General features: G+C 45.2%; 11 protein-coding genes across 11 annotated transcripts; 7 read left to right on the top strand and 4 right to left on the bottom strand.

Moving 5' to 3' along the window:
* Positions 1 to 29: 29 nt before the first annotated feature.
* On the top strand, positions 30 to 2369 carry EDB82DRAFT_494399 (fungal-specific transcription factor domain-containing protein). The gene is made up of 3 exons (XM_025732872.2): positions 30 to 151; positions 214 to 1186; positions 1238 to 2369. Exons 1-3 carry the CDS (start codon positions 76 to 78, stop codon positions 2145 to 2147), a joined length of 1959 nt encoding a protein of 652 aa, XP_025583835.1. The 5' UTR covers positions 30 to 75; the 3' UTR covers positions 2148 to 2369.
* An 18-nt stretch (positions 2370 to 2387) lies between these two features.
* On the bottom strand, positions 2388 to 3870 carry EDB82DRAFT_553537 (P-loop containing nucleoside triphosphate hydrolase protein; the record flags this gene model as incomplete). Its single annotated transcript, XM_065609613.1, has 5 exons — positions 2388 to 3052; positions 3160 to 3453; positions 3510 to 3665; positions 3712 to 3759; positions 3825 to 3870. The coding sequence occupies 5 exons, from the start codon at positions 3868 to 3870 to the stop codon at positions 2388 to 2390; spliced, it is 1209 nt and encodes a 402-aa protein (XP_065464425.1).
* A 493-nt stretch (positions 3871 to 4363) lies between these two features.
* Positions 4364 to 5457, top strand: EDB82DRAFT_494400 (uncharacterized protein). Its single transcript, XM_025732874.2, has 2 exons — positions 4364 to 4978; positions 5028 to 5457. Exons 1-2 carry the CDS (start codon positions 4711 to 4713, stop codon positions 5219 to 5221), a joined length of 462 nt encoding a protein of 153 aa, XP_025583837.1. The 5' UTR covers positions 4364 to 4710; the 3' UTR covers positions 5222 to 5457.
* A 508-nt stretch (positions 5458 to 5965) lies between these two features.
* EDB82DRAFT_522846 (putative cytochrome P450 oxidoreductase) lies at positions 5966 to 7576 on the top strand (the record flags this gene model as incomplete). Its single annotated transcript, XM_025732875.1, has 2 exons — positions 5966 to 6289; positions 6344 to 7576. The coding sequence occupies 2 exons, from the start codon at positions 5966 to 5968 to the stop codon at positions 7574 to 7576; spliced, it is 1557 nt and encodes a 518-aa protein (XP_025583838.1).
* Positions 7577 to 8349: 773 nt separating this feature from the next.
* Positions 8350 to 9712, top strand: EDB82DRAFT_553542 (uncharacterized protein; the record flags this gene model as incomplete). Its single annotated transcript, XM_065609614.1, has 2 exons — positions 8350 to 8765; positions 8818 to 9712. The coding sequence occupies 2 exons, from the start codon at positions 8350 to 8352 to the stop codon at positions 9704 to 9706; spliced, it is 1305 nt and encodes a 434-aa protein (XP_065464426.1). The 3' UTR covers positions 9707 to 9712.
* Positions 9713 to 10689: 977 nt separating this feature from the next.
* Positions 10690 to 11493, top strand: EDB82DRAFT_544624 (uncharacterized protein; the record flags this gene model as incomplete). The annotated part of the gene is made up of 1 exon (XM_065609415.1): positions 10690 to 11493. One exon carries the CDS (start codon positions 10690 to 10692, stop codon positions 11491 to 11493), a length of 804 nt encoding a protein of 267 aa, XP_065464427.1.
* A 1329-nt stretch (positions 11494 to 12822) lies between these two features.
* On the bottom strand, positions 12823 to 13449 carry EDB82DRAFT_494404 (actin depolymerizing factor). The gene has a single exon (XM_025732879.2). The coding sequence runs from the start codon at positions 13362 to 13364 to the stop codon at positions 12945 to 12947; it is 420 nt and encodes a 139-aa protein (XP_025583841.1). The 5' UTR covers positions 13365 to 13449; the 3' UTR covers positions 12823 to 12944.
* Positions 13450 to 15315: 1866 nt separating this feature from the next.
* On the bottom strand, positions 15316 to 16836 carry EDB82DRAFT_494405 (uncharacterized protein). Its single transcript, XM_025732880.2, has one exon. It carries the CDS (start codon positions 16627 to 16629, stop codon positions 15388 to 15390), a length of 1242 nt encoding a protein of 413 aa, XP_025583842.1. The 5' UTR covers positions 16630 to 16836; the 3' UTR covers positions 15316 to 15387.
* Positions 16837 to 16854: 18 nt separating this feature from the next.
* EDB82DRAFT_121069 (amidase signature domain-containing protein) lies at positions 16855 to 18472 on the top strand. The gene is made up of 4 exons (XM_065607012.1): positions 16855 to 17073; positions 17142 to 17500; positions 17547 to 17669; positions 17727 to 18472. Exons 2-4 carry the CDS (start codon positions 17237 to 17239, stop codon positions 18405 to 18407), a joined length of 1068 nt encoding a protein of 355 aa, XP_065464428.1. The 5' UTR covers positions 16855 to 17073; positions 17142 to 17236; the 3' UTR covers positions 18408 to 18472.
* Positions 18473 to 19496: 1024 nt separating this feature from the next.
* On the top strand, positions 19497 to 21550 carry EDB82DRAFT_459040 (cytochrome P450). Its single transcript, XM_025732882.2, has 3 exons — positions 19497 to 20145; positions 20195 to 20431; positions 20480 to 21550. The coding sequence occupies exons 1-3, from the start codon at positions 19841 to 19843 to the stop codon at positions 21462 to 21464; spliced, it is 1527 nt and encodes a 508-aa protein (XP_025583844.1). The 5' UTR covers positions 19497 to 19840; the 3' UTR covers positions 21465 to 21550.
* Positions 21551 to 21864: 314 nt separating this feature from the next.
* EDB82DRAFT_494413 (uncharacterized protein) lies at positions 21865 to 23364 on the bottom strand. Its single transcript, XM_025732883.2, has one exon. The coding sequence runs from the start codon at positions 23160 to 23162 to the stop codon at positions 21912 to 21914; it is 1251 nt and encodes a 416-aa protein (XP_025583845.1). The 5' UTR covers positions 23163 to 23364; the 3' UTR covers positions 21865 to 21911.
* Positions 23365 to 23833: the final 469 nt, after the last annotated feature.

Genomic DNA, 23833 nt, shown 5'->3' on the forward strand with positions numbered 1-23833 from the left:
ACCCGACAAGATAAGTCATCCTGGACTAAGAGCTGGTTTCGAAGCGAGTTCATTCTTTAGAAAATAAAAATCCAGATGTCGGGCCACCGTCTACGGTCGCAGAACATCTCGGCGAGAAGGGCACAGCCGTCTGGTGTTGATGTGCCAACTAGTGAGTTGATGAATCAATCCCCTTTCAACTCCCTTCACTATGTCTAACAACATCTGCGTCAGGACGTGCTTGCGTTAATTGCCGTCAACGAAAGATTCGCTGTGACATCGTTGACAAAGGTGTCCCTTGTACAAATTGTAGTACTCACAGCCGACCTGGATGTAGATCGTGTCCCAACAAGAAGGAAGCCAGACAGTTTTTGCGTCAATTAGCTGTTCTAGCTCCACTCCGTCCGCGACAGCCAAACAATTCACCAACGCCGACATCATCTTTTGTTGTCGCATCAGAAACTTCATCCCCAGAAGAAGGTGGGGAGATCGAACTCGGGGCCCATGTCTTGAACGACAACGATGCAAGAGATGCAGAGCTTGGACATCGAACTCGAGCACACTTCATCGGAAATGATCTTTCTAACTGCAACTACCTGTTCCGTCAAAGCTCTTCGAATGTGGGCTACGATAATATCTTCCACTTTAACAACGGCCAATTGGAATCCAGCCATGACTGGTATGAAAGGCACGGTGTCACAGGAGAGCCGCTGGAACGTCCAGACAAGCAGCTTGAGATGCGACTGATAAGAGCCTATTTTGATCAAATCAACCGTGGATGGCCGATAGTCGATGAGGAGTTGTTCATGACACAATATCATGGCCAAGACCCGACCAATCCAACTTGCCTGACACTTCTGAATGCCATTATGCTTGTAGGAGCCCACGCTCTGGCATCGCATGATGAGAGCATGGTTCCTCTTCTTCGTGTTTTCTTCCAAAGAACCAAGATTCTTTTTGAATGTGAATCTTGGCCTGACAGACTTGTCTACATCCAAGTGCCTCTCCTGATGACTTGGTATTCTGACGCCAACGCTTGGCACTGGATTGGTATCGCTACCAGAACCGCTATGGCTATAGGACTGCATCGAGATACCACCCACTCAAAGATGATGCCAGTGTACAAACGTGTGTATACTCGGCTGTGGTGGGTGCTCTTCCAGTTCGATACGATCGCGTCTGTATCATCTGGTCGACCTCAAGTTATGTGAGTCCACCGCATGATATCTTGACAAGTCGTCCTTGCTGACAAATGCAGAAATCTCGATGATTCCGATGTCCCAGATATCCAGCCTTGGCACGTTGAAAGTATTTCTGAAGCAGAGATCGAGTTTGTCGTATTTCATGTACAGTTGTGCAAGATTATATCAGAAACGACAAGAAAGGGTTGGTCACTTCGAGCGACTCCAGAGGCAAAACTCGAAGCTATTAAAAAAGCCGACGAGTCACTCGGAAATTTACTTCTTTCAATCCCGAAAAGACTGCAGTTGACAATCTCTTACCTTGATTTATGGCAAGCACATTTCTATCTGACTTACTACAACTTCGTCTTACTGATTCATCGCCCTACGCCGAAATCCAAGAAGGATAGCTCCACCGAAGGACAAGAGGATGCTATACTCTGCAGAGAAGCCGCAGTCACGATTGCTTCCATTTTTGAAGTTCTTCTTGACAAGAAATTCATCTCTTCTCTATGGCTGTATAGCAACCACGTCGTGTTCACCGCGACAATCTATATCATCAACGAGATTAGCAAAAATAAACCTTTGCTAGCTGCCAAGTCTCGGCAAACTTTACACACGTTCTGGAAAGCATTACGAGAGCTGACGAAGTACTGGAATTATGCAGGAGGTTTATTGAAGGTACTTGAGCAGAAAGCTTCAAGGCCGAGGGGAGAGCGGGTGCATGCTCCAGGGGAACCCAGTCTGAACTTGCAGGTGGATGGGCCACTGTTTGAACAACCAAAGGCGGGTCCATCAACCTGGAATGACGACGACAGTGTCCTGCCGAGGAATCCCGATGCGAACATCGTCGATAATTATGCAGCAACTACCTCACAAAACATTACCATGGACTTTCTCACAGGCGGCCAAGATCCGTCATTCAATGATTTGTTCTTGGTGGATACATCAGCGTTCGACTTTCTCTTTAGCGAGGATATCAGCTAAGCCATTGAAACGACACCCAAAAAGAATCAAGACCAATATTGATTATTTCTTGAAAAAGGGAAAAACATCGCCGCCTTATAGATGGTAGCTCAGACTTCCCCGAGGCAGGGCCAAGGTAGTACTTATAGGACATAATGAATTGGCGATGGTTTAAGACAGTCCGTTGATCAAGATAACCTTGGATCGTAAAAGGAATTGTGAATACAAATTCTGACCAATTGCAATCTCACCTGCCCTTGATTAATTGTAGTTAGACGAGGAATCCTCCATTGAAATTGACGGAACTTGTACATGTGAAGTAAGGCGCTGACCCTGGGGACCATTACTGTATCTCTGCCCTTGTTGATGTCCCTGGAAGCTACTTTGAGGAACAGGAGAGCCCTGGAGATTCAGGTTCATGTTGCGGGGAGCTCCCTGACTTCCTTGCTGGTAATGCATGTACTGCGTGTTGGATTGTTGACTTTGCATCATGCGAGGGTCGGTGTTACCATGTCCCACATACACCGAGCCAGATGGTACGTTGTAACCTGTACTATCCATCGTTGTCATTGGCTGTTGTTGAAAGTGCTGGTTCTGTTGTTGCGGCTGCTGGTAAGGATGATGCTGATATTGTTGAGGAGGCATGTTTATACCCTGACCAGCGAGCGGATGAACTTGATTGATAGGATGGAATGGATCTACTTGGGAGGCTAGACGGTACTGCGAAGAATCAGACGACGACAGTGTGGGAGGATTTTGCCAATCTTGAGATGCCATCTCTTCTGCCTTGTGAGCAAACCGACTGGGCCTTGTCTGGTACGGGGTATCCTGCCTCGCCCGTAGTTGAAAGTCGATAGCCCTGCGATCGCCCTTGGTACCTCGTATATCGCCTAGATACTCCGCAAAGCTCAGATATGCTTCCTGAACTATCTTTAAGTATTTCAGCTGCAAACTGACTGGAATGCTTTTATCAACCTTGTTATCAAGGTCTTCTCCTTGCTTGTCGTATTCGGCTAGGCCAGAGCAGTCTGACAGAGGTTACGGCTTTGACGACCGTTCCACCGGCTAAATCTATGTTTCAAGAAGTGTTGACGTGCAAAGTCCTGGATTGAAGACGAATCGTATCTGATCTCCCGGCCCTGCTGCTTGAATCTATCCTGAATGAGGTCCAGGTTGAGCTCAAAAACTCGAATCGTCTTTTGCTCGTCAAGTTCGGGATAATAGAGGCTCACGTGAACTCGAGAAGCAAAAGCTTCGTCAAAATCCCCAATACGATTTGTTGTTAGGAACAGGATACCTGTGTAGTATTCCAGTACGCGAAGAAACGCTTGGCAACGCCATCAGCGGGATCATTACTTGCACTTTAGTTTGGTATCAACTTACCGGCCACAAGACCGTTTCGAACAAAGTCCATGCGGTTTCGTGCAGAAAGGAAAACATCAGCCTCATCCAAGAGTAAAATACAACCCCATCGACTAGCCAAGGCAAAGTTCTTCTCAAGCTCCACCTCGACTTCACGGGCTGTGGTCCCAAGATCACCTACAATTGTCAGAAAAGTGATAAGTTGAGAAATTAATTATCTTACCACATGTAATCTGAAACAGAGGCTTTTTGAAGAGTTCCGCGATGCCCTCTATCGGGTTTAGTTAGTCGCATATCACCTTCGAATGCGTCTGTAAAGAAGAAAAAATGACGAACCCGCAGTAGTAGTTTTTCCAACTCCAGGTGCTCCATGCAATAGCATGATAAGCCCCTTTCCTATATCGTAAATCATCAGCAACTTATAATCTTTTTAATTTTAAACATGCTCTAGAACTACTTTACCTTTTCCCTTGATTAAATCAGTCTGCTCATCCTTGGTAAATGATGCTTGCTTTCAGCGAAAATGCTGGATCACAAGCGACTTCACCATTTCGCGATGTCCGTCAGGCAAACATCTAGCAGTGGAAAGACCACATGCTTCAAATTGCTGCTTACGTCCCCATTGCCTACTACAGAAGTCCGCCAGGTATTCGATGTAGACCGGGATGTGATGCTTCACATGGAGACCATTCCTGTCACTGAACCGAATATGGTCTTTAACGGGTTTTAAGATCAGCTATTTACTAGAGTGTAGTTATGTGCAGCTCGCGACGCACTGTGGTAACGATGAAGGTAGCAACAAAAAGGATATTTCTGAGATCACATTTTGCTGGAAAGTCTCACATGTCTTAAGCTGTTTCGATTTCGTACTTCGTGTTTTTTAACCCGACAGTTTCCACCTCGGCTTTTTCAATTTTTCTAAAGTTTTCAACAAAGGTTAATTTCTCTAGGCAAATGCAAATCATCAAATTAAAGATCCCCTTCATAAGACTAGGTTTCCAAATGTAAACGTGGCCAATAGGGCAGCTGCTGGAACTCTATACCGTCGGCTGCCTCTATGACTAATAGAACAGGCTTCTCTTGAGTCCTACCGACAGCAGCAATTTCTTCCTCTTTCATTCTGTTACAAAACATTCCTGAACCTGCGCTGTTGGCACCGAACGAACCGAACGAACGTCTCCGTTACTTGAATATCGGTCGACTTCGCCGAGCATCAAAGAACATGGCCAAGGTTGCGGAAACGATGAAGGGAGATAACGAAGACAGCAGAAGCAGTATTGGACTTGCGACAGTACTTATCTTGGCGATGGTGGGAGCTGCGCTGGGAGCTGTATCCACCGGACATTCGAGACCTTCTACTGCCATTATCATTGCCGCCATCGCTAGCGCTGTCTTCGCCATTGGTAGCAGCGACGATGGAGAAATCGTCACCGCCGACCAGAAGCCTGAATTGACGGGAGCTTACAATAGAGATAGCGCCGTCAAATATTGTAAGAGATCAAATAACATCATCATCAAGGCTCTACTAACCTCTAATAGTTGACGAGATAAAACATACCCTTACAAATGCACTTACGGACGCCGAAAGTGTACTTGCTTATATGAATCTCTCCGGCATGCCGCGAACGCCGCTCAACTCCACGGAAATACGAGAGAGTAGAAATTCTGAAAAGCATTGGCATCGACGTGGAGGAGCCGAACAACGAGGATTTTTATGGTCAAAGGGAGATTAAGCTACGATCGGAGAAACTCACCCAAGCTTATACAAGACTCCAGTCTGAGCTCGAAGCAGTTGTCCTGGCAGCTGAGTTTCAGGGGGTGTTGAGTAATGTCAATGCTAAGTGGAAGAAGGTATCAAGTGATGTCGACTGAGTTCATATGCATTGGCTGGATTAATCTTCCAATAGTGGGTAACTTCTGTATTTTAACCATGTTTCAACTCAAACTCATTGTACCCGTAGGGTAACTTTTACCACTTCAGGCTGATCAGGTCTACAGTTAGAAGATCTTCGCTATATCCCCCCCTGTTGATGATCTTGGCAGTCTCTCATAATCCTACATACCCCGCTCACCCTGTAGCCAATCTCATGATCTGATTTCCGAGCCTCTCTTGGTTTGCGTGTTAACATTATACCCAGCCGATCTTTTCGGAACTGGTCGCTACATCCTTCTAGATAAGCGAACAAGGAGAATTTTTAAATACTAAAAAGCTCAGGACAGATAGTCATATTTGGTTGGGTAACATGGCAGCAACTTCACCCTGATCCGACCACATCCCTGTTAGTAAGTACCTTGCTAACAAATACACAGTGACTGTCTCTCGGCGATGATGCGTTGTGGATCAGAGTCTAATGATTCTGTGTGTATTTATTTCTTGGATTTTGAAGAATCAGTTCCTTTCTCTCATCTTCACGTCTTGGTTGTTTCAACTCTTTGTACCAGTGTATCAGTCAAGTTCGACGGTTATCCCTCCAGAAATGTCTGATGAACGTATCTCAGCTGCGGTAGTGGCTATTCTCTTCTTGAAAGACCACTTTATCACGTTATTTTTATGCCTCACCACTTTGAGCTACGTATATGGTCGATTGCATCCAGGTCTCACACGTGTCCCTGGCCCACCCCTTGCAAAATGGACGAAGCTCTGGCGTCTTTACGACGTGTACCAGGGTCAATCTCATCATACATCCATTAGGCTACACGAAAAATACGGCCCACTCGTTAGAGTAGCACCGAATATCGTGTCAGTTGGTGATCCACAAGCTATCAAGACCATATATGGATTGACTGGCGCATTCCCCAAGGTTAGTGAACTCTCAAGCCTGCAGCCATATGGCTGATACTGATCTACTCTTCAGACGGCTTTTTATCCTATTCAGAGCATTTCTTGGCAGAAGAAACCACAGATGAACCTCTTCTCTACTAGAGACCCAGTCTATCACCGAGACCAAAAGAAAAAGGTCGCAGGAGCTTTCAGCCTGACCAACCTCCTGGAATCCGAGGCTGCTATAGATTCTTGCACTGAACTGTTCATGTCCCAACTTGATCAGTGGGCTGCTGATGGCAAACCTATCGACCTCGGCATGTGGCTCCAGTACTACGCGTTTGACGTAGTTGGTGAGGTCAATTTTGCACAGAAACTTGGCTTTCTTGCCACAGGTGGGGATGTCGACGGTATGATCAAAACAATCGAGGGCATTATCGCCTACGCGTCCATCTGTGGACAAGTACCCGAGATGCACACCCTCTTGTTGGGTAACCCACTCTTCCCATACTTGATACCCTCTATGGAGACCTGGAATGCCGTCTTGACTTTTACTCTCAAAGCAATCAATTCTCGTACACCCATGAAACGAGACGGCGAGTTGCAGCTTAGTGACGTAGGTGGGAAAGATCTGCTGTCCAGATGGGCTGCGGTGAAAAATAAAGACCCGCTCAAGATGACTACCCGAGACGCTATCGTGCATCTTTCGGCTAATGTGTTTGCTGGTTCGGATACTACTGCCATTGCTCTCCGAGCAGTCATCTACTTCCTCATCAAAAACCCTGAAGAGATGGCAAAGGTGATCGGGGAAATTGATGCTGCTGATAAGGATGGCAAACTCAGTGATCTGATCTCCTACAAGGAGACTACTTCACACCTGACATACACCAAATCAGCGATCAAAGAAGCCATGCGTCTGCATCCTTCAATCGGCCTTATGATGGAGCGGCACGTCCCACCCCAAGGGGTCGAGATATGCGGTCATTTCTTTCCTGGTGGCACGATTGTCGGCATAAACCCTTGGGTTCTTCAACATGATCCCAAAGTTTACGAGGACCCAAAGGCCTTCAAACCGGAGCGATGGTTGACTGCAGATGCCGAGTTACTCTCCAAGATGGAGGCCAGCTTTTTCACCTTCGGGGCTGGATCACGCACCTGTGTGGGCAAGCACATAAGTATGATGGAACTTTACAAAGTAATCCCGCAATTATTGAGACGTTATTTCATTGAGATGGCAGATCCGGAGGCCGATTGGAAGGTGAAGAACCGTTGGTTTGTGCAGCAACATGGTCTGAACTGTTCTCTGAAGAGAAGAGAAGCTGTTTGAGGTACATGTTCAGGACAGGATAAAGGTTGTTGCGAGGAAAAGGGGCTAATCGTCAAAGCGAGAATGCGACAAGATAAGCATTGATATCTGGTCGAAGCTTTTGATATGCAGCCATGTAGAAATACCCTCTTCACGCTCTCTATTTATTTTCACCATCCAAATAGTTAGATATCAAAGTAAATGTACTATCTGTATCTTCCGGCTCTAGCAATAAGTGCATCAAGGCCTGTATTTGGGCCGGACTATTCTTATATAATACATTCCCATAAATTTTATTATCCTGGTCATTTTACCGTACGGTATTTAGGAAATCGTCCTGAGCTACTTCACGATTCCAGAGGTACAAACAGATTATTGCCTCTCTTTCCTTCACTATCTAATCTAGACGATATATAGAAATAGTTAATACTGTAAGGCCTAGTGTATGCCCCATTCTTGATGTCCATAGTCATTAATTCCGTGGAAATATATAGTAGTGTAGGGTGAGTTCAGCTGGGTTAGATGAAGGGTTCTAGGTCCAGTTAGTGCCCGTGGGTAGAACATTAGCGCCCGATAATTAACAGCGGTGGCGTATTCGGGATCATTTTAGTGGTCACTAAAATCAGCACTATTGCTTTCCTATTCAATAATGTTTGTTGTTTAATGGGACATCACACGATTACCCACTTAATAAGAAATATAGAACCCCTTAAATATCTTGCAAGCCGACATTTTTTACAGTTTTCTTGGATACTTATTGTTTGTTGTCTATTATTTCTTGCAATTCCTTTACTATGAAGCTGCAGCAAAGTGTTCTGGCCGTCTGGGTGTCAGTGATACCTCTCTGTTTCGGTCTCACTCTTTCTCCAGCGACGGGTGGGCTGGCGATGGCAAGGATATTGTTCGGTGGTTCTACAGATGTCTTTGCTTCATCATCAGGTTACTCTGGAGACCCATCTGCTATCAGGCCATTTACTGATGGCCCTTTCGGGATGGAAAAAGGCATCATTCTATCAACTGGAAGTTTAACCTCGCCTTTAGCTCCTGGTGACACTTGCCCGAACTCTTACACTACCGATTTGTACGATGCCTATACCCAAACTTACTGTGGCGCGAATTCCTACAACGGAGCTTCATATTTGTTGAACATTCTTCCAACAAAGGCTACGACACTACTCGTTGATATAGTCATTGCAAGCTGTGATATCAGGTAAGTATCCTATTGTCATGATAACTTATATGGAGAGGCTAATAATTGCAAGCTCGGGTGACAGAGTTATGGTCACGGCTAACGGTGTTAATTACGCAAAGGACGAGAACGATATTCCCTTGGATTCTTCATCAAAGTATCTCAGCGAGCCCTGGGGCATACCAGCACCTAATGGAGATACGGCATTTGCAATGTCCTCCCCATCTCTTCGATTCTCAATCCCACTCCCAAAAACATACGTTGAGCTGAAAATTGCCATATGTGACCGTCTGGATGGCTACGGCGATACTGCTGTCATGATCAAAGCTCGACCCTGTAACAACTGCGATCAACCTTTCAAGGTTGATTACGACACAACAAGCATTGTATCTACCACAACCTACGAAACCACTTCCACAATCACGCAGCAAGCTTCAAGAATAGCCCGCGGGACTATCTCCTATGTTACATATATAACTGCCTCTGCTACCAGTACAACATCATCATCCGTATCCGATTCTACCTCAGCAGCATCTTCAGCAACATCTTCTGAATCTGGTCTTTCAACCTCATCGACGATATCCACATCATTTATAACGTCAACATTAGCCACGATTACATCAGCCACGACCTCAGTGTTATCAGAAACGGCATCATCGCCATCTACATCGTCAATATCCGCAGAAACTACATCTTCAACCGCGTCATCAGGATTGGAATCAGAAACTACGCGGCACACATTGGAGTCTACAGCAGCTTCTGTCTCAACGTTCACAACATTGTCACTTCATACAACATTCCTGAAATCAGAACCTGTATCATCAACGACAGAGTCAGCATCATCGTCAGAATCTGCATCAGTTCCTACATCGGAGGCCTCACTAGAGTCCGCATCAACTGAAACCATATCATCTTCTTCAAGACTACTACCTGGACCATGTCGGCCACACAGATCTCGGTAATTGTGAATAAGTAGATCATAGCGATAATGATAGGAGACACGAATGGCACAGAGGAAATTTCTAAAAAAAAATTTTGATTGACTTTTTGACAGAGACATAAAAGAAGATTTTGTCGGGCAGTCATCAGACTTGTGTTTTGCCTTTAATGATGATTCTGACAAAGAATATTGTAGTCCTGAGTGTATACATCTTCATGGATTATTTGACTCCCTCTTAAATTTGTTTCTGCCCTGGTGGGCGCAGGCACCAGTCTAAGAACCCCAGACTCGAGCTGCAAGATGTTACTGACTGAGTACGAATTCATTTCTATAATCACGTGACTGTATCCTACACACATCTGCAGTCCTTCAACCAGATAGAGTTAAATACTTTCGTTACTCTTACAGTTCAATATAGAACACAGAAATGTATGTGAGAGGAAATAACCGCAATTCAGGCAGTAAACTGATACATCAGTTGAATCACAAACGTCTGTCAATTCCCGACAGCGACACTGGTGTTTCGTATCACGAGATATTAGACCAGTTGACTGCAGTTTATGAATCAGACCAATTATCTGTGGTTTATCTTTTTTGTACGGGGGTTTTGCTGAATAAAATTCAAGTCACTTCTTTTTGCGTTTGTCGAATTCAAATTCTACTACTTCAAGACCGTAGTAAATTGGTGGGCTTTCACGATTGCCAAAGTCTGATACTGTCTCGTTCCCTCGAGCTCTAACTTTAAGTCAATGAAGGTGGAGCCTAAAGAAGCAATCTTATCCTTGAACAATATTTGGTGGAGTTTTATGGTTTCAAAATTCTAATACTGACTTTTCTGTTGCCCTGCGGTTTTGAGTTTCTACAGAGCAACTTTATTCTCACACAATTATAAAAGCACTACCCATTAGCCTGGAATTCCAATCCTCCACTGACCAGCCACCTTGCTCAGCTTGTCCAGGAAAACTCCGTTTCAGAACCCAAAGACGTCTCCCCCGAGCCTTCACGATGAAGAAATCACGGCTCGAACCGGATCCAGATGCCGACGCCCTGCTCACCTTGAAATTCCCCAACCTGCAGCAGGTTCGCCCAGTAAAAGAACAGGATGTTTTGGAAAATGTGAAGGCCGAACCGACTCCATGGGAGATCTTCGAAGGAATAGAGGAGGAGGAAGAGGAGGAAAAAGAGGAGGCGAAAGGCGAAAATCCCACAGACATCGATGAGGTCGTATCTCTACAACCGTATGACGAGAATGGCAATCCCAACGAGATTGAATTCGGAGTATCTACCAAGCAGCTTTATATGGCATCACCAGTCTTTGACAGGATGCTAAAAGGCAACTTCCAAGAATCGAAACCTGACGACGAAGGCCTCTTGGAAATTAGAGCTCAGGATTGGAACGCCCGGGCTCTTCTGATCTTACTTGACATTATCCATGGTCATCACCGCCAGGTGCCCAGAGAGCTAGATCTGGACACCGTAGCACATATAGCGCTCCTTGTCGATTACTACGATTGTCTGGAAATTGTAGAGGTCTTCTTGGATCATTGGCTAGTGGGTATTCCCCAGTGGTGGTTGTACGAATGGCCGATGTTCAGTGATTACTTGGCACGTCCTTTTGGTGAAGATGAGGTGTTGATGCTGTTCATTGCCTGGGTATTTCGAAGGCAAAAGGCTTTCAAGAATCTGACAGATTGCGCGATAAAAACAACGTTTAACCCTCCTGAAACACCTCTGCCGATACCTAGTCAAGTCCTTGGTATTATTTCCACAACGCATCATGCAGATCGGTTGCTAACATTAAATAGTTGAAATTGATCAACAGCGTACCGATATACTCGATGAACTCTTCTCTCAGCTATATAACCTACAAGAAGATATTTTGGTGAGGCGATACGGTTGTACCTTGGATTGCTCAAAACGACTTCTCGGACATCTGATGATGCAAATGTGGCACAACGGTCTGCCCATGAGCAAACCAGAATATCCATTTGAAGGATTCCGTGTTTCTTCGGTGGTTAACGCTATCCATACCATCAAGAGCTCAATCAGCGGTAGTGGAAAACACAGTTTAGATACTTGTAAGCTGGATAACAATACTAGATTGGATGTGGAGATGGTAAATGTATTGGCAACAGGGCTGAGTTTGAAAAACCTTTGTATAAAACCCTGAGACCCTATTTTGTAAGGCGGCTATTAAACATGGAAAAAATTAGCTTAAGCATTACGACTGGAAAGTCCACAAGTCGTATACTATTAATCCTGATCCTATCGACTTTATAAGATAAATATCCCTCAGCTGGTTGGTAAGATTGATGGAAATAGAGCCATGTGACTGCCTGGAAGAGTTTTGAAGAGAAGCCTTTGAAATTTCCTACAGAACACACGGTCTCGCATTCGATGAGTTCCAGTGATGTCGGACTAATCTGGGTTTTCAAGAATTTTCAATTTGAGGAAGGCGGTATCGGTTCCACGAAGCCCGGGATCGTGAAGAACTAATTCTTCTCCTAGTAATTGTGGATTTCTATTAATCGTTCGGACTGCGGAGTCACTACCTTGATAGTGAGATTGAGCAGGGTTTTACAATATAAAATTCCGATTCAACTTTCACGTCTTGAAAAGCATGTAACAGATGACATGTACGAATGTGCCGAGAAATTCAAGCGTTTCGGGCCTGTACAACTCTGCATCAGCAAGAGCTACTTACTATGGGTAAGTGAGGCGTACACGTTCATAATAAGACAAGCCGTTCAAGACACATACAAGGATAGGTTCTTCGGCGACTGGAAGATCCTGGTTATTTTTATTGGGAGGCTGAGAGTGGAGCCACAACGCCGGGCCAATCTGGCATAATATCAACAATTTCATTAGTATTTCGCAGCGTTCAGTAAGCGTTCCAATGATCAATGTTAAAACTCTGTCTTGCGAGCAGATGTTAGGCAATCATCTCAGAGGGGGGTTAAAAGACCTTTGGGTACCTTCTGTGGTTGCAGAAAGCATCTATATTCTGTCATCTTGATCAGTGCCTGCAAATCAGTACTGGAAGTACTAGTAGCCAAATGTCACTTGATACTAGTGATTTGCCCTTAACTTTATGTTATAGGCTTGATCTATGACAACAGAGGAGATAGAACCATCTTCGCTGCATGATTATCCTATCTTCATTTGGCTAGTTTGGTGTCTTCAAGATTGATTAAGCATACATAGATCTGAGTTTCTTCCCTGCCCCTTCTGCACTTGCGCGTCAAGCCGTGATTAGACTTTCAATGAGATCGGCGAGCTTTCTCCAGTACATATTCATATGCAACTTCGCTCTTTTCAGTACCCTGAATCTCCATGCCGACACCCGGAAGCGCCCGTCTAAGAAGGTCCCTACAAGAGGCGTAGAGCATCTTGGCCTTTATTTTGGCATCATCTGGAGACCAGCTCACAAAGATAAACTTCCTGTCAACACCTTCCCCATCAGTCTTTTCAAATTCGAAGTTGTAAACGGCGAAACATGGTTCGTTGTCGGGGAGGTCCGATTCAAAATCGTCCCAGTCTTTGCTTTCGGATGTTCGATCAACAACAAATTGGGTGTTCTCCATGCTGATCTTGTAGATGATGTATTGGTGCTTGTTAGCTACCCTCAGCTCTAGGAACGCTTCCAGACATTCTGGCGAAACGCCAACACCGGAAGCCATAATTGCGGATAGACTTAGAAAAAACGTTTTCAGAATATATAGGCAAATGAGAAAATAAACGGTGAAAGAGGAGAATGAGAGGACTCTAAGTTGTAAGGTAAGGAAGAGGAAAGTGTGGTGGGCAGATGCGTTATATATATGCTTCCCAGCCTGCCACGAAATGGCATCCACAGCATTTGTTGAGATTACAGTAAGCACGAAAACTTTCAGCTAATTGCTTTGACTATGCATCATTCCAAGTAATTCTGTCTCTCTCCCAACAGTCTATGGCCAATTTTACTGGCTTGGCTAATAAGTGAGTGCTCCACTGAGCAGTAAGAATAGTGGCAGTCTGCAGCAACTAGTGGGATTTAAAGGCGGTTCAGCTCAGCTTTGACTTCAGCCGCTATGACAGTTTTCCTAATTGACACAAGATCAACTAGGCTATCGAAGCACGATGATGGAGCTCACAGATGTAAAGACAAAAACTGGCCAATAGTTATTCTTCTGAAGCTGCAGATCTATGTATCCCTCTTTTCTGTATGTAAGTCACTCAATTTCAGTGACGTCACAATAGACTACAAGCCTCTGACATCGTATTTTAAGGGACTGAACCTGCTCTCACTACAATCAGGCGACTGTTTCTAGCTGCAAGAACATTCCACAAGACCACGTGTAAAACCTACGCATCAACGATAAGAGGTGTAAATTGATGGCTAGCTTCCAGTGGTACAGCTTTATCTGATGAGTGTAACTTGCGTGGATAACCAAGAGGTAAAAAGAGACTAGTGGTATGTATATAAATGGCACCTAAGTTGAGCTCAGAGGAGATTGCTTCAGAGTCTTAAGAACGCACTCTGTCACGCGAGTATCAAATACAGTAAGATTGGAAAAGCCATCATTATCTTTGGTATTTGCTTCGTGCACTTTATTAGTAATTGTATTAACGGCTGTTGTCGGACCAATCTAGGACAAAGGAAGGACCAGCATGTAGTAGCTAATGTATGAGAGTAGTTACACATAAGCAGGAAAAGAGTTATCCACAATTTGTCATTTGTCTTGTATCCTTTCCCTGCCGTTGTAGGCTGCACTGTGATGAGAGAATACCACATACCCTTCCAGATACAAATGCAATGTCATTTTCCATCAAGTTGATTAATCGATGACAATATATATCTCCTTTTCCTACTGGAAGGGAATTGTCGCCTTGGAGCTCATTGTACTACTGAAGGTACGGCAAATGTTTCCACCAGATAATACGTTGTATTATATGGAGTCATCTAGCTGCCTACCACACCAATGGAGCCCGATATCTTTCCCAGCTTAGCCACAGTTATCTGTCATTATGAGATTTGACTAACTAATTGTCTCAGCCAGCAACCTTGTAATGTTGAAGTCAAAAGTGACAAACCTCTAGCGCCGTATATTAAATCTGAGGAGTAATTTTATAGTAGAACTCCTTTTTTAGTTTCTCATATATGTAACCAAGCTATGTACTCGTTGGTCTCGGCCCTTTTTAAAGTAGGAAGCCATGTCTGATATCTTTCAAGTGCAAGCTAAACGATGGGCAAACTAAATAGTAGGGTGTAGTCTTGTAGGGTCCGCATCCCGGGCCAGTAATTAATTACATGGGTATAAGGGAGGTATCAAGAACCGCGAAATCAACTAAAAAGTAGGCCTGTTCAAGGCCATATGTTTTGGCGGTGTGAGACTTGCTATCATGTATCTCTTCTTTGATACAGTTGAGTGATGTCTGGTTTTTTGTTTATTTTGACTACTCAAGCTTTCGTCTTCTCAATTCCTGTAAGGTTCTCAACAAAGGTTAATTTGTCCGCGCAGATCAAATTTTCAACAAATCTTCAAATCAAGGTTTCTGAAGACGAGATTATCCAAAGGCCACGGAGCCATTTTAATTTGTGCATCTTCGTGATATCTGCTTCAATTAATGGAATGTGCGATGCTTAGTCATACGTAAAAAGATACTGATGAATTTGATTTTCTATCATACTAAACTAGTCTTGATCAATGATCATGTATCTATGGTCTATGAAGACTTCTTAGTTCCATTCTTTCCACGACCCTTGAAGCTCCAATCAATTTGGTTCGCCATCTTGACTTCCACACCAAGCTCGTTAGCAAAGGCTTTAACAAGGCCTGGGTTCTGTTGGAACCAACGTCCAGCTCTCACAATATCGATACCAGATTGCAAAACCTCCTCGGCAAGTTGTCCAGTCTTGATTCCACCGACAGCTGAAACAAGTACACTATCGCCCACGGCCTTTTTTACCTGTTTGGCGAGGTCAACCTGGTAAGCAGGACCAGCTTTGATAGCGATGGCAGACTTGGGATGGATACCACCTGAGCTGACATCCACCAAGTCGACGCCGTGCTTTGGCAAGATCTTTGCAAGTTGACAAGTTTGCTCAACAGTCCAACTCTCAGGGAACTCATCCTTGAACTCAGAGTCAAACTCAAACCAGTCAGTTGCACTGACACGGACGAGAATAGGTGTGGTTTCGGGAATGGCAGCGCGGATGAGATCTAGGATTTCCAAGACAACTCTAATACGGTTCTCGAAGCTGCCGCCATACTCATCAGTTCTTTGATTGGCGACCGGACTCAAGAACTGGTGGAGGAGGTATCCGTGAGCAGCGTGAATCTCGATGACATCAAAACCTGCACGAATGGCTCTCTTGGCAGCTTCCACGTAGTCGCTCTTGAGTTGCTCAATATCCGCCTTGGTGAAAGCTTTGGGAACTGGGTTCACCCCATCTTCTTGTGGGATTGCTGAGGGAGCGACAATGTTGTCTGGCCAACCACCCATTTCCTTAGTCGCAACGGCATTGATGCTCAGCCAAGGAGACACACAACTGGCCTTGCGACCGGCATGCGAAAGCTGAATACCGATCTTCTGGCTTTGGCTGTGCGCGAAAGTGGTAATGCGCTTGAGAGGTTCGATCTGGCCGTCCTCCCAGAGACCGACATCCTGGGGCGTGATGCGGCCATGGTCTTGTACAGCGGTAGCCTCAACCATGGACATTCCAGGACCTCTTTGGAGAATGCCTCCGAGGTGAGTCAAATGCCAATCAGTGGCATATCCATCTTTGGCAGAGTATTGACAGAGAGGGGCAAGAAAGAGACGGTTTGGGAATGTAACACCACGGATGGTGATGGGTGTAAAAAGTTTAGTTGAGCCGTCTGAAGAAGTGCCAGCTGGGGGATCTTGAGCTGGTGTATAGTACGGAACCCCTTCAGCCGCAACGTTGTCAATGATCTCGTAGGCCATGGTCAATCAACTTGGGAAAACGTGTGTTGTAGTTGCACCTTCAATAGTCTGCAGTATCCTTAGGTCTATTATACGAATTCCATCATATCCACGAGAATTTCGCTATCACGACTCAGTACCCACCTTGCATCATATGTTGGTTGTGTTGGCGTTGTTGGTTTAACCTGTTGGTTCCTCTTGCATTACTAATGTCAAATTGCGTCGATCATTATCGTTTGATTACAAATCTAGTATTCCAAAATTGATTAGTTCCCGCTCGGCTAACCGGCTTCCCAGAGTGGTATTATGATTCATATCCTAAAATGGATATAAAATACCCCGATTGTCGATCACCAACCACATGAAAATGCACCGAGTCGGAATCACATGCACTGCATATTCACTTGTCCACATTTAATACGTGTACGCAAATTCGCATGCATGGCCCTGACTAGCGCAAGAATGGTAAGAAACTTGATTCTGCCAATAACGTTACTACGATGCTGAGAAAGCATGGTTATCCACTGTGGAAGTTTCGTCGTCGATTCATGCTGTATAACACGGCTGATGCGAGTAATGATACCAAAGCTACCTGTTCCTTCGGAGACAACCAACTACAACATCCAAAATGCCGTGGAAAGCAATTGCAAAGGCAGCTCAAGCTGAAGTGCTGGATTCAATCCCGAAGAAATGGAGATTGGATGTCGATAAGTATCGCTCGTTGACAGATGTAACCAGTGTACCTCGAACATGTGGCATCCTATCTGATGCGCAGCTCAACATCACTGATCTCACAGGGCTGGATGTAGTGAAGCACATCGAGTCCCATGAATTGACGGCAGTCCAGGCTCTTGAAGCCTTTGGTGCGCGAACTGCCATTGCCCATCAGCTTGTAAGAATATTTCTCCTCGGTGTTGTATTTGACTTACGATGACCAGGCCAATTGCTTGATGGACTGGTTCTATGATGACGGTCTGTGCCAAGCTGAGGAGCTCGACAAAGCCTTCAAGGAGACTGGGAAACTGAAGGGGCCATTGCATGGTGTTCCCATTGCGCTCAAGGTACATTTAGTTGTGACTTCTTCAATTCCAGACACAGTACTTACGAATGATTAACAGGACTTTCACTTTGTAGTTGGTCGACCTACGACTACCGGTTATGTGTCAAGGAGGAACTTCCGCCCTGAGCATGATTCGGCACTAGTCAAAACCCTTCGTGATGCTGGTGCTGTCTTTTACTGCAAAACAACCATGCCTCAGTCCGGAATGGCCATTGAGACAGTGAGTAATCTATGGGGAAGAACTCTCAACCCGTACAATACGGGCTTGTCAGCGGGTGGTAGTTCTGGAGGTGACGCGGTTCTGGTCGCTCTGAAAGGTACTCCTATCACACCATCGACTGATCTCGGAGGTTCGATCCGCGTCCCCGCAGCCTTCAACGGACTGTACGCGATTCGTCCTACTTCGGATCGCATCCCCAAAGGAGGCATGGAAAACATGAATGATGGTCAACTTTCCATCAAGCTATCCTGTGGACCTATTTGTCATTCCATGGAAGATCTTGAAGCTTTTACGAAAATTATTAATGCCCACCCTTTGAATCAACATGATCCTACTTCGGTTCCAGTTCCTTGGAGGACCCTCAAATCAGTCGAGCGCAAGCTTTCAATTGGATTGATGAAGTGGGACAAGGTCGTAATGCCCCATCCGCCTGTTCTTCGTGCCCTGAATCATACAAAGCGGGCGTTGGAGAATACTGGGCACCAAGGTAGACTCCATAATATGCTGGTGGTTGAATAATGCTAATTTACATCGCAGTTATTGAATTCGATGTACCCTTTGACTGCTGGGACGCTATCCAGACAACAGTGAGTAATGTTACGTCGAGATGAAGACACAACTCACAAGGAATACAGTTCGACACTTATTATCAGTCTGGGCACAGTGGGACACTGTCCGCGCTCGAGTCTACAGGCGAGCCTCTGATCCCTGCTTTTGAGGACCTGATCAAGGTCTTCGGCAGCAAAGAGTTAAGCGCCGCAGAGTCACAACAGGTCTGTTTGCAAGGACACTGAAGCACGGTTTTACAGATACTAATGCGGCAATAGTTGAACATTAAGGCTAGGAGTTTCAGAGAAACCTTTCGCAAAGCTTGGGATGACACAGCCCAACGCACCAACACTGGGCTTCCTGTCGATGCACTAATCTGCCCTTCAGCTCCTGCTGTAGGGTATCCCCACGACTTCAATGTGTACTGGGGTTACACGTCCTTGTTTAATCTTCTGGACTACCCATCCGTCATCCTGCCTGTCAGCGGTTTCAAGGTGAACGCGGAGGATGACCCGGTGAACTCCGACTACAAGCCATTAGGCACTAACCCCTACGACAAACCCAACCATGAACTATGTAGGCAGCAGTTATGACTTAACTTATGAAAATTTGACTAACGAGAGACACCTACAGACAATCCAGATCTATTCTTATCACAGCCTTCGACAATTCAGGTCGTCGGGCGACCTTTCCAGGATGAAGAGCTCGTTCAAGTTTCTTCGGTCATGGATGGCTTGCTTCGGACTGTCTAGATAGGCAAATAAATATGCTCGTCGTTGTGTCAAAAACCAACTTGTAGATAGCTGCCAGGATTAAGTATTGAGTTCATAGAAGCTGAATCGAAAACAATGCCAATGAAGATATTATTCGAAAAACAAAATCTAGAATTCTAAAGTGACCTAAGTGTGGGCTCCATGACTGCGTAGGAATACATTTCACAATTTCCGTGTGTTCAACGTACATAAGCATAATGAAAGATAGAATGATTTGGGATAAAATGGATGAATTATCCTAATGTCCGTGGTGCGATATCTCTTCATTCTTTTTACAACTTGGACAATTTACCGTTCTTCTATACAAGTCACGTTATCTTTCGGGGGAGTTAAAAGGAACCCTTCACGTGGAACCGGTACCTTTCGGAGAATGGATCAAATTCCGGTCATCTGGAGTCCACAGCGGAGGCTCAACTCCGCCCATAACGACTCCGTGGCCGGTGACTGACACGGCATTCTACGCCCGGAGCATTGCGATTAAAGCTCCGAGACAATGTTACCGAATGAAGATCAATCCACCATGTTGAGCACGTAGACCAACACGAGAAAAACCATCGGTCTATAAAAGAATTATTGTAAGTATTCCAAATATCTCTCAATCACCAGTCCCTTTCTGTGTTCTCTATCAAAATGGCTTTGTTCACCATCCCCTTACTTTGGATAGTCCCTTTGGGACTAGCCTCTTTGGTCTTCTACTACATCGTGCCTTATTTCTGGAACTACCGCCATCTTCGCAGCGTACCTGGACCAATCCTTGCACGTCTTTCCAATTGGTGGCTCGTGTACGCATGCAGAGAAAAAGCAAGATGGAAATATGTCAATGATGCTCATGAGCAATATGGTCCAGTCGTTCGCATCCAACCAAACCATGTGAGCGTAGCTGATGAAGGAGTCATCAACGCAATCTATGGACATGGAAACGGAATGCTGAAATCGTAAGACACATCTCCATTTGACCCGGAGATACAGACTAACCATGTGCAGATCATTCTACGATGCTTCTGTAATTACTACTTACAGTATCTTTACTTCACGAGATCGTGCTGAGCATTCACGAAAAAGAAAAGTCGTGTCTCACAGCTTCGCACCACAGTCGATGCGAAACTTTGAGCCTTTTATTCGTCAACATGTTGGTGTTTTCTTGCAAAAATGGGACGCTATGACAGCCAATGAGGCTAAGCCTGATGGATTTGCCGATGTCGAGGGTCGTCTTTGGCTCAAGTAAGTCTCGTCTATGAAATTACTGCAGAAATCTTTCTGACCTATCAGCTATTTGGTTCTTGATATCATTGGTGATCTTGCCTTTGGAGCCCCATTCGGTGTTCTGCAAAAAGGATCCGAACATGTCGACTTTCAAACAGAAAATGGTCCAAGATCCCTGCCTATTATCACCAGTCTTACCACCAGAAGTGAACTTGCCGCTACTGTCGGAGCATTGCCTGAGATTAAACCCTACCTGAAGTGGAGCCCTGATCCGTTCTTCCGTACCGGCTTCAACGGAATGATCAACTTGCGCACATTGGGAACATCTCGTATCACGGACAGACTGAACAATCCGCTTAGTGAAGATCGTGAGAAGGATCTTCTTGAACGTGTACGTGAGGGTCGTGACCATAAGGGCCAACCTTTTGGAAAGGGAGAACTCATCGCTGAATCTTTGACCGTTTTGATCGCTGGCACTGATACCACGAGTAGCACCATGGCTGCGTTACTGTATCACGTGGTACGAACTCCTGGTGTGTTGAAGAAGCTACAAGCCGAATTGGATGAAGCTATTCCCGCCGATGTTTCTATTCCTTCCTTCGACATGGTCAAGAACCTGCCGTATCTTGGCCATGTTGTCAATGAGGCCTTGAGACATCACTCAACCATCAGCCTCGGTCTTCCTCGTTTGGTCCCCGAAAAGGGTGGTGGAATCACCATCGCAGGATACCACTTTGTTCCTGGCACAGTTCTCAGTATCCCAATCTACACTGTTCATCATCTCAAGGAGGTGTGGGGACCGGATGCGGATGAGTTCAAACCGGAACGATGGGAGGATGTAACGCCGAGACAGAAACAGGCTTTTATCCCATTCAGTCACGGTCCACGGGCTTGTCTTGGCCGAAATCTTGCCGAGATGGAACTCAGGGTGATTACTGCTACTTGGGCAAGACGGTACGACTTTGTCATGAGAGATGATACGATGGACATCATGGAGGGCTTGGCTAGGAAGCCTGAGGCTGTGAATGTAGGTATCAGGAGACGAGTTTAGGATTAGACAGCAGTCAAGGGTTTTATTAGATAGATACATAGTCGTAGTGTATCCAATTATAACAAGACATCGTACTTGGATCCATCAGAACTCAAAAGTACACCGATCTCATATGAACTCTTGGCATTAACTCTTGGCACGCTAACAGTAAGTAAATCTTCTGCATGCCAAGATAGTAGCGTGACGGACTGAACTCTCGGCTCATTAAAAGATTGATAATACTCCAGAAAGGGGAATTTGTGTTTCGCTTGTTTTGGACAATGTAGAATCTTGAGTTAACTAGTTTTTGTAAACAACCATCAGCTTGGCTCTTATACTATAACTTATGTTCATATCAATACTAAGCAAAGTCTGTAAATTTAATAACAATATCACCATAATTATCATTACAGAGAAATGATTCAAAACGCTAAATTGAGACTCCAATTCCAATAAATCTCAACTCCTCTATCCTCCCAAATTCTCTATCTCTGTAATCTTAGCTCTTAATGACTCTAGAAGCCCCATCGTACCTGAATGACTTTTCCCTTCGATACTCTGACCGTTCAACACTTGCAACAATGCTTGTCCTTCTATAGCACCAAGTAGCAGAGGCCTTTCAGATGACTGGTCCATATTTGGGTCCTTCGAAATACGACAGTCGTCTGGAAGTTCCAAAGCCGTCTCAATAGGTCTGATCTTGTGTTGCATCAACTGTGCAAATGATCTCCCGAGAATATTTTTCGGTGTTGGAATCACAAATCCACACAGAGAAATTCCCGGGGTCGAATCCAGAATGAAGTTTCTGACGGCTGGATTACTTGATGCTTGATCCAGTACGTATGACAAAATGTTGTGATATATACAGACCAACTGTAGATAACATGAGATGGCAGTCAACATGTAAGACATGCTTATCTCTCTTGGGAGAGACGAAACTTCGAGTCGCTCTCTGCGATCGACGTTAAGTCGCAATGTTGCAAGAACATGTTCAAATTCCGCAATGATCTCAAAAGTGCCGATGAGTGGGTTGAAACTCCGACTAGCCTCGCATAATGTTTCTGGACTTTGAAAACTATACGACACGCTTTCCAACTTCAAAACAGATGTGATGTCCCAAGATGAAGATTGTAGATGGACCAGATGCTTCGAGAGATTCCGTTGAAGTCCAGCTAACTGCATACCGGGGTCGCAAATTTCATTGCGGATCTGATAGGGGAACAAGCCTGTTGGCGCGGCAAAGTCCCTAGAGTCTGACCAGGAGGCGCACGGAGGTGGAGGCTCAACCCTGGTCGATTCCGCGTAACTAAGCAAAGAACTGGGGATCTCGGGGACTTGATCATTCCCGTTCCCGCTGCCAAGCGAAAACATGTCCATGTTGCCCCAGTCGATGTTCATGTCGAAAAGACTCTCGATAGCGTCATCAGACGACGATGTAAGCGAGCCATTCCGTGTCGCTGAGATGGAGTCGCTATCGTCTAGCACCAGAGTTGGCGCGGGTGTAGGCGTTTGGGTTGGGGTATTGTTCGTTGGAGGAGTGCGTTTAGTTGACGAATTGCCTCGTCCGGAGGGTCGACCTGGTGTTTTTCGTAGATTGACAACGCATTCTTCCTGCGCTTGAGAACATCTCAGACATGAATCGGTCCTATTCTCAAGCTCGCGGATGCATTTGAGCTTCTGGCTTCTGCAGCGCTCACAAGCAGATCGACGTTTTAACATGATGGAATTATGTATGGGGAGTGATAAGTGACAAGATAGAAGACTCTGTAGCGTCAAGTAGTAGTTTGTTGGTTTGCCAAGATAAGATCTTTATCGCTTTAATTGGGACTTGGAGCTATGATAATAAATCTTTGATGGTGGCACAAATACTACCTTATGTTGTCAAGGTCAGGGTAAATAACGAAAGTCCGGTAGTTGATAACTGATGCGCGAAATGCCGAAACATTCTCTTTTTCGTCATTTCTGTATACGCGCCCGGCGCAGTCCTAATTACCCAAACTCTGACACTGTCTTTAGTCAAGTACCGCTGCAAAAGACCCCGTTACCCTGTAATGCATCTTTGTGGACTTGAGTCGACCTACCTAATGTTGTTAGGCTTGTGGTGACTGCGGCTCAAACGACCCAAAACATGGACCTGCAGTGTAGATCGTGAGATTTTTGAGGTATGGTTGTGGAAACAAATTGGGTCAGCCTGACTAAAAGTGAAGTTTACACCATTCTACCGCACAGACAGGGGGCCAGCTGTCCCATTCCCATACCTGATTCGATGGGGGAGTTACAAAAGAGCAAACTGGACCCCTGTAAATCAAGATGCCGATGATCCCTTAGCTGGAGTTAACGGAGTATCAAAGACCCGCGTAAAGAAGCATCAAGATTGAGAAAACAGGGAC

This window comes from Fusarium venenatum (assembly GCF_020744135.1).
Source record: "Fusarium venenatum strain MPI-CAGE-CH-0201 chromosome Unknown EDB82scaffold_2, whole genome shotgun sequence".
Lineage (NCBI taxonomy): Eukaryota > Fungi > Ascomycota > Sordariomycetes > Hypocreales > Nectriaceae > Fusarium > Fusarium venenatum.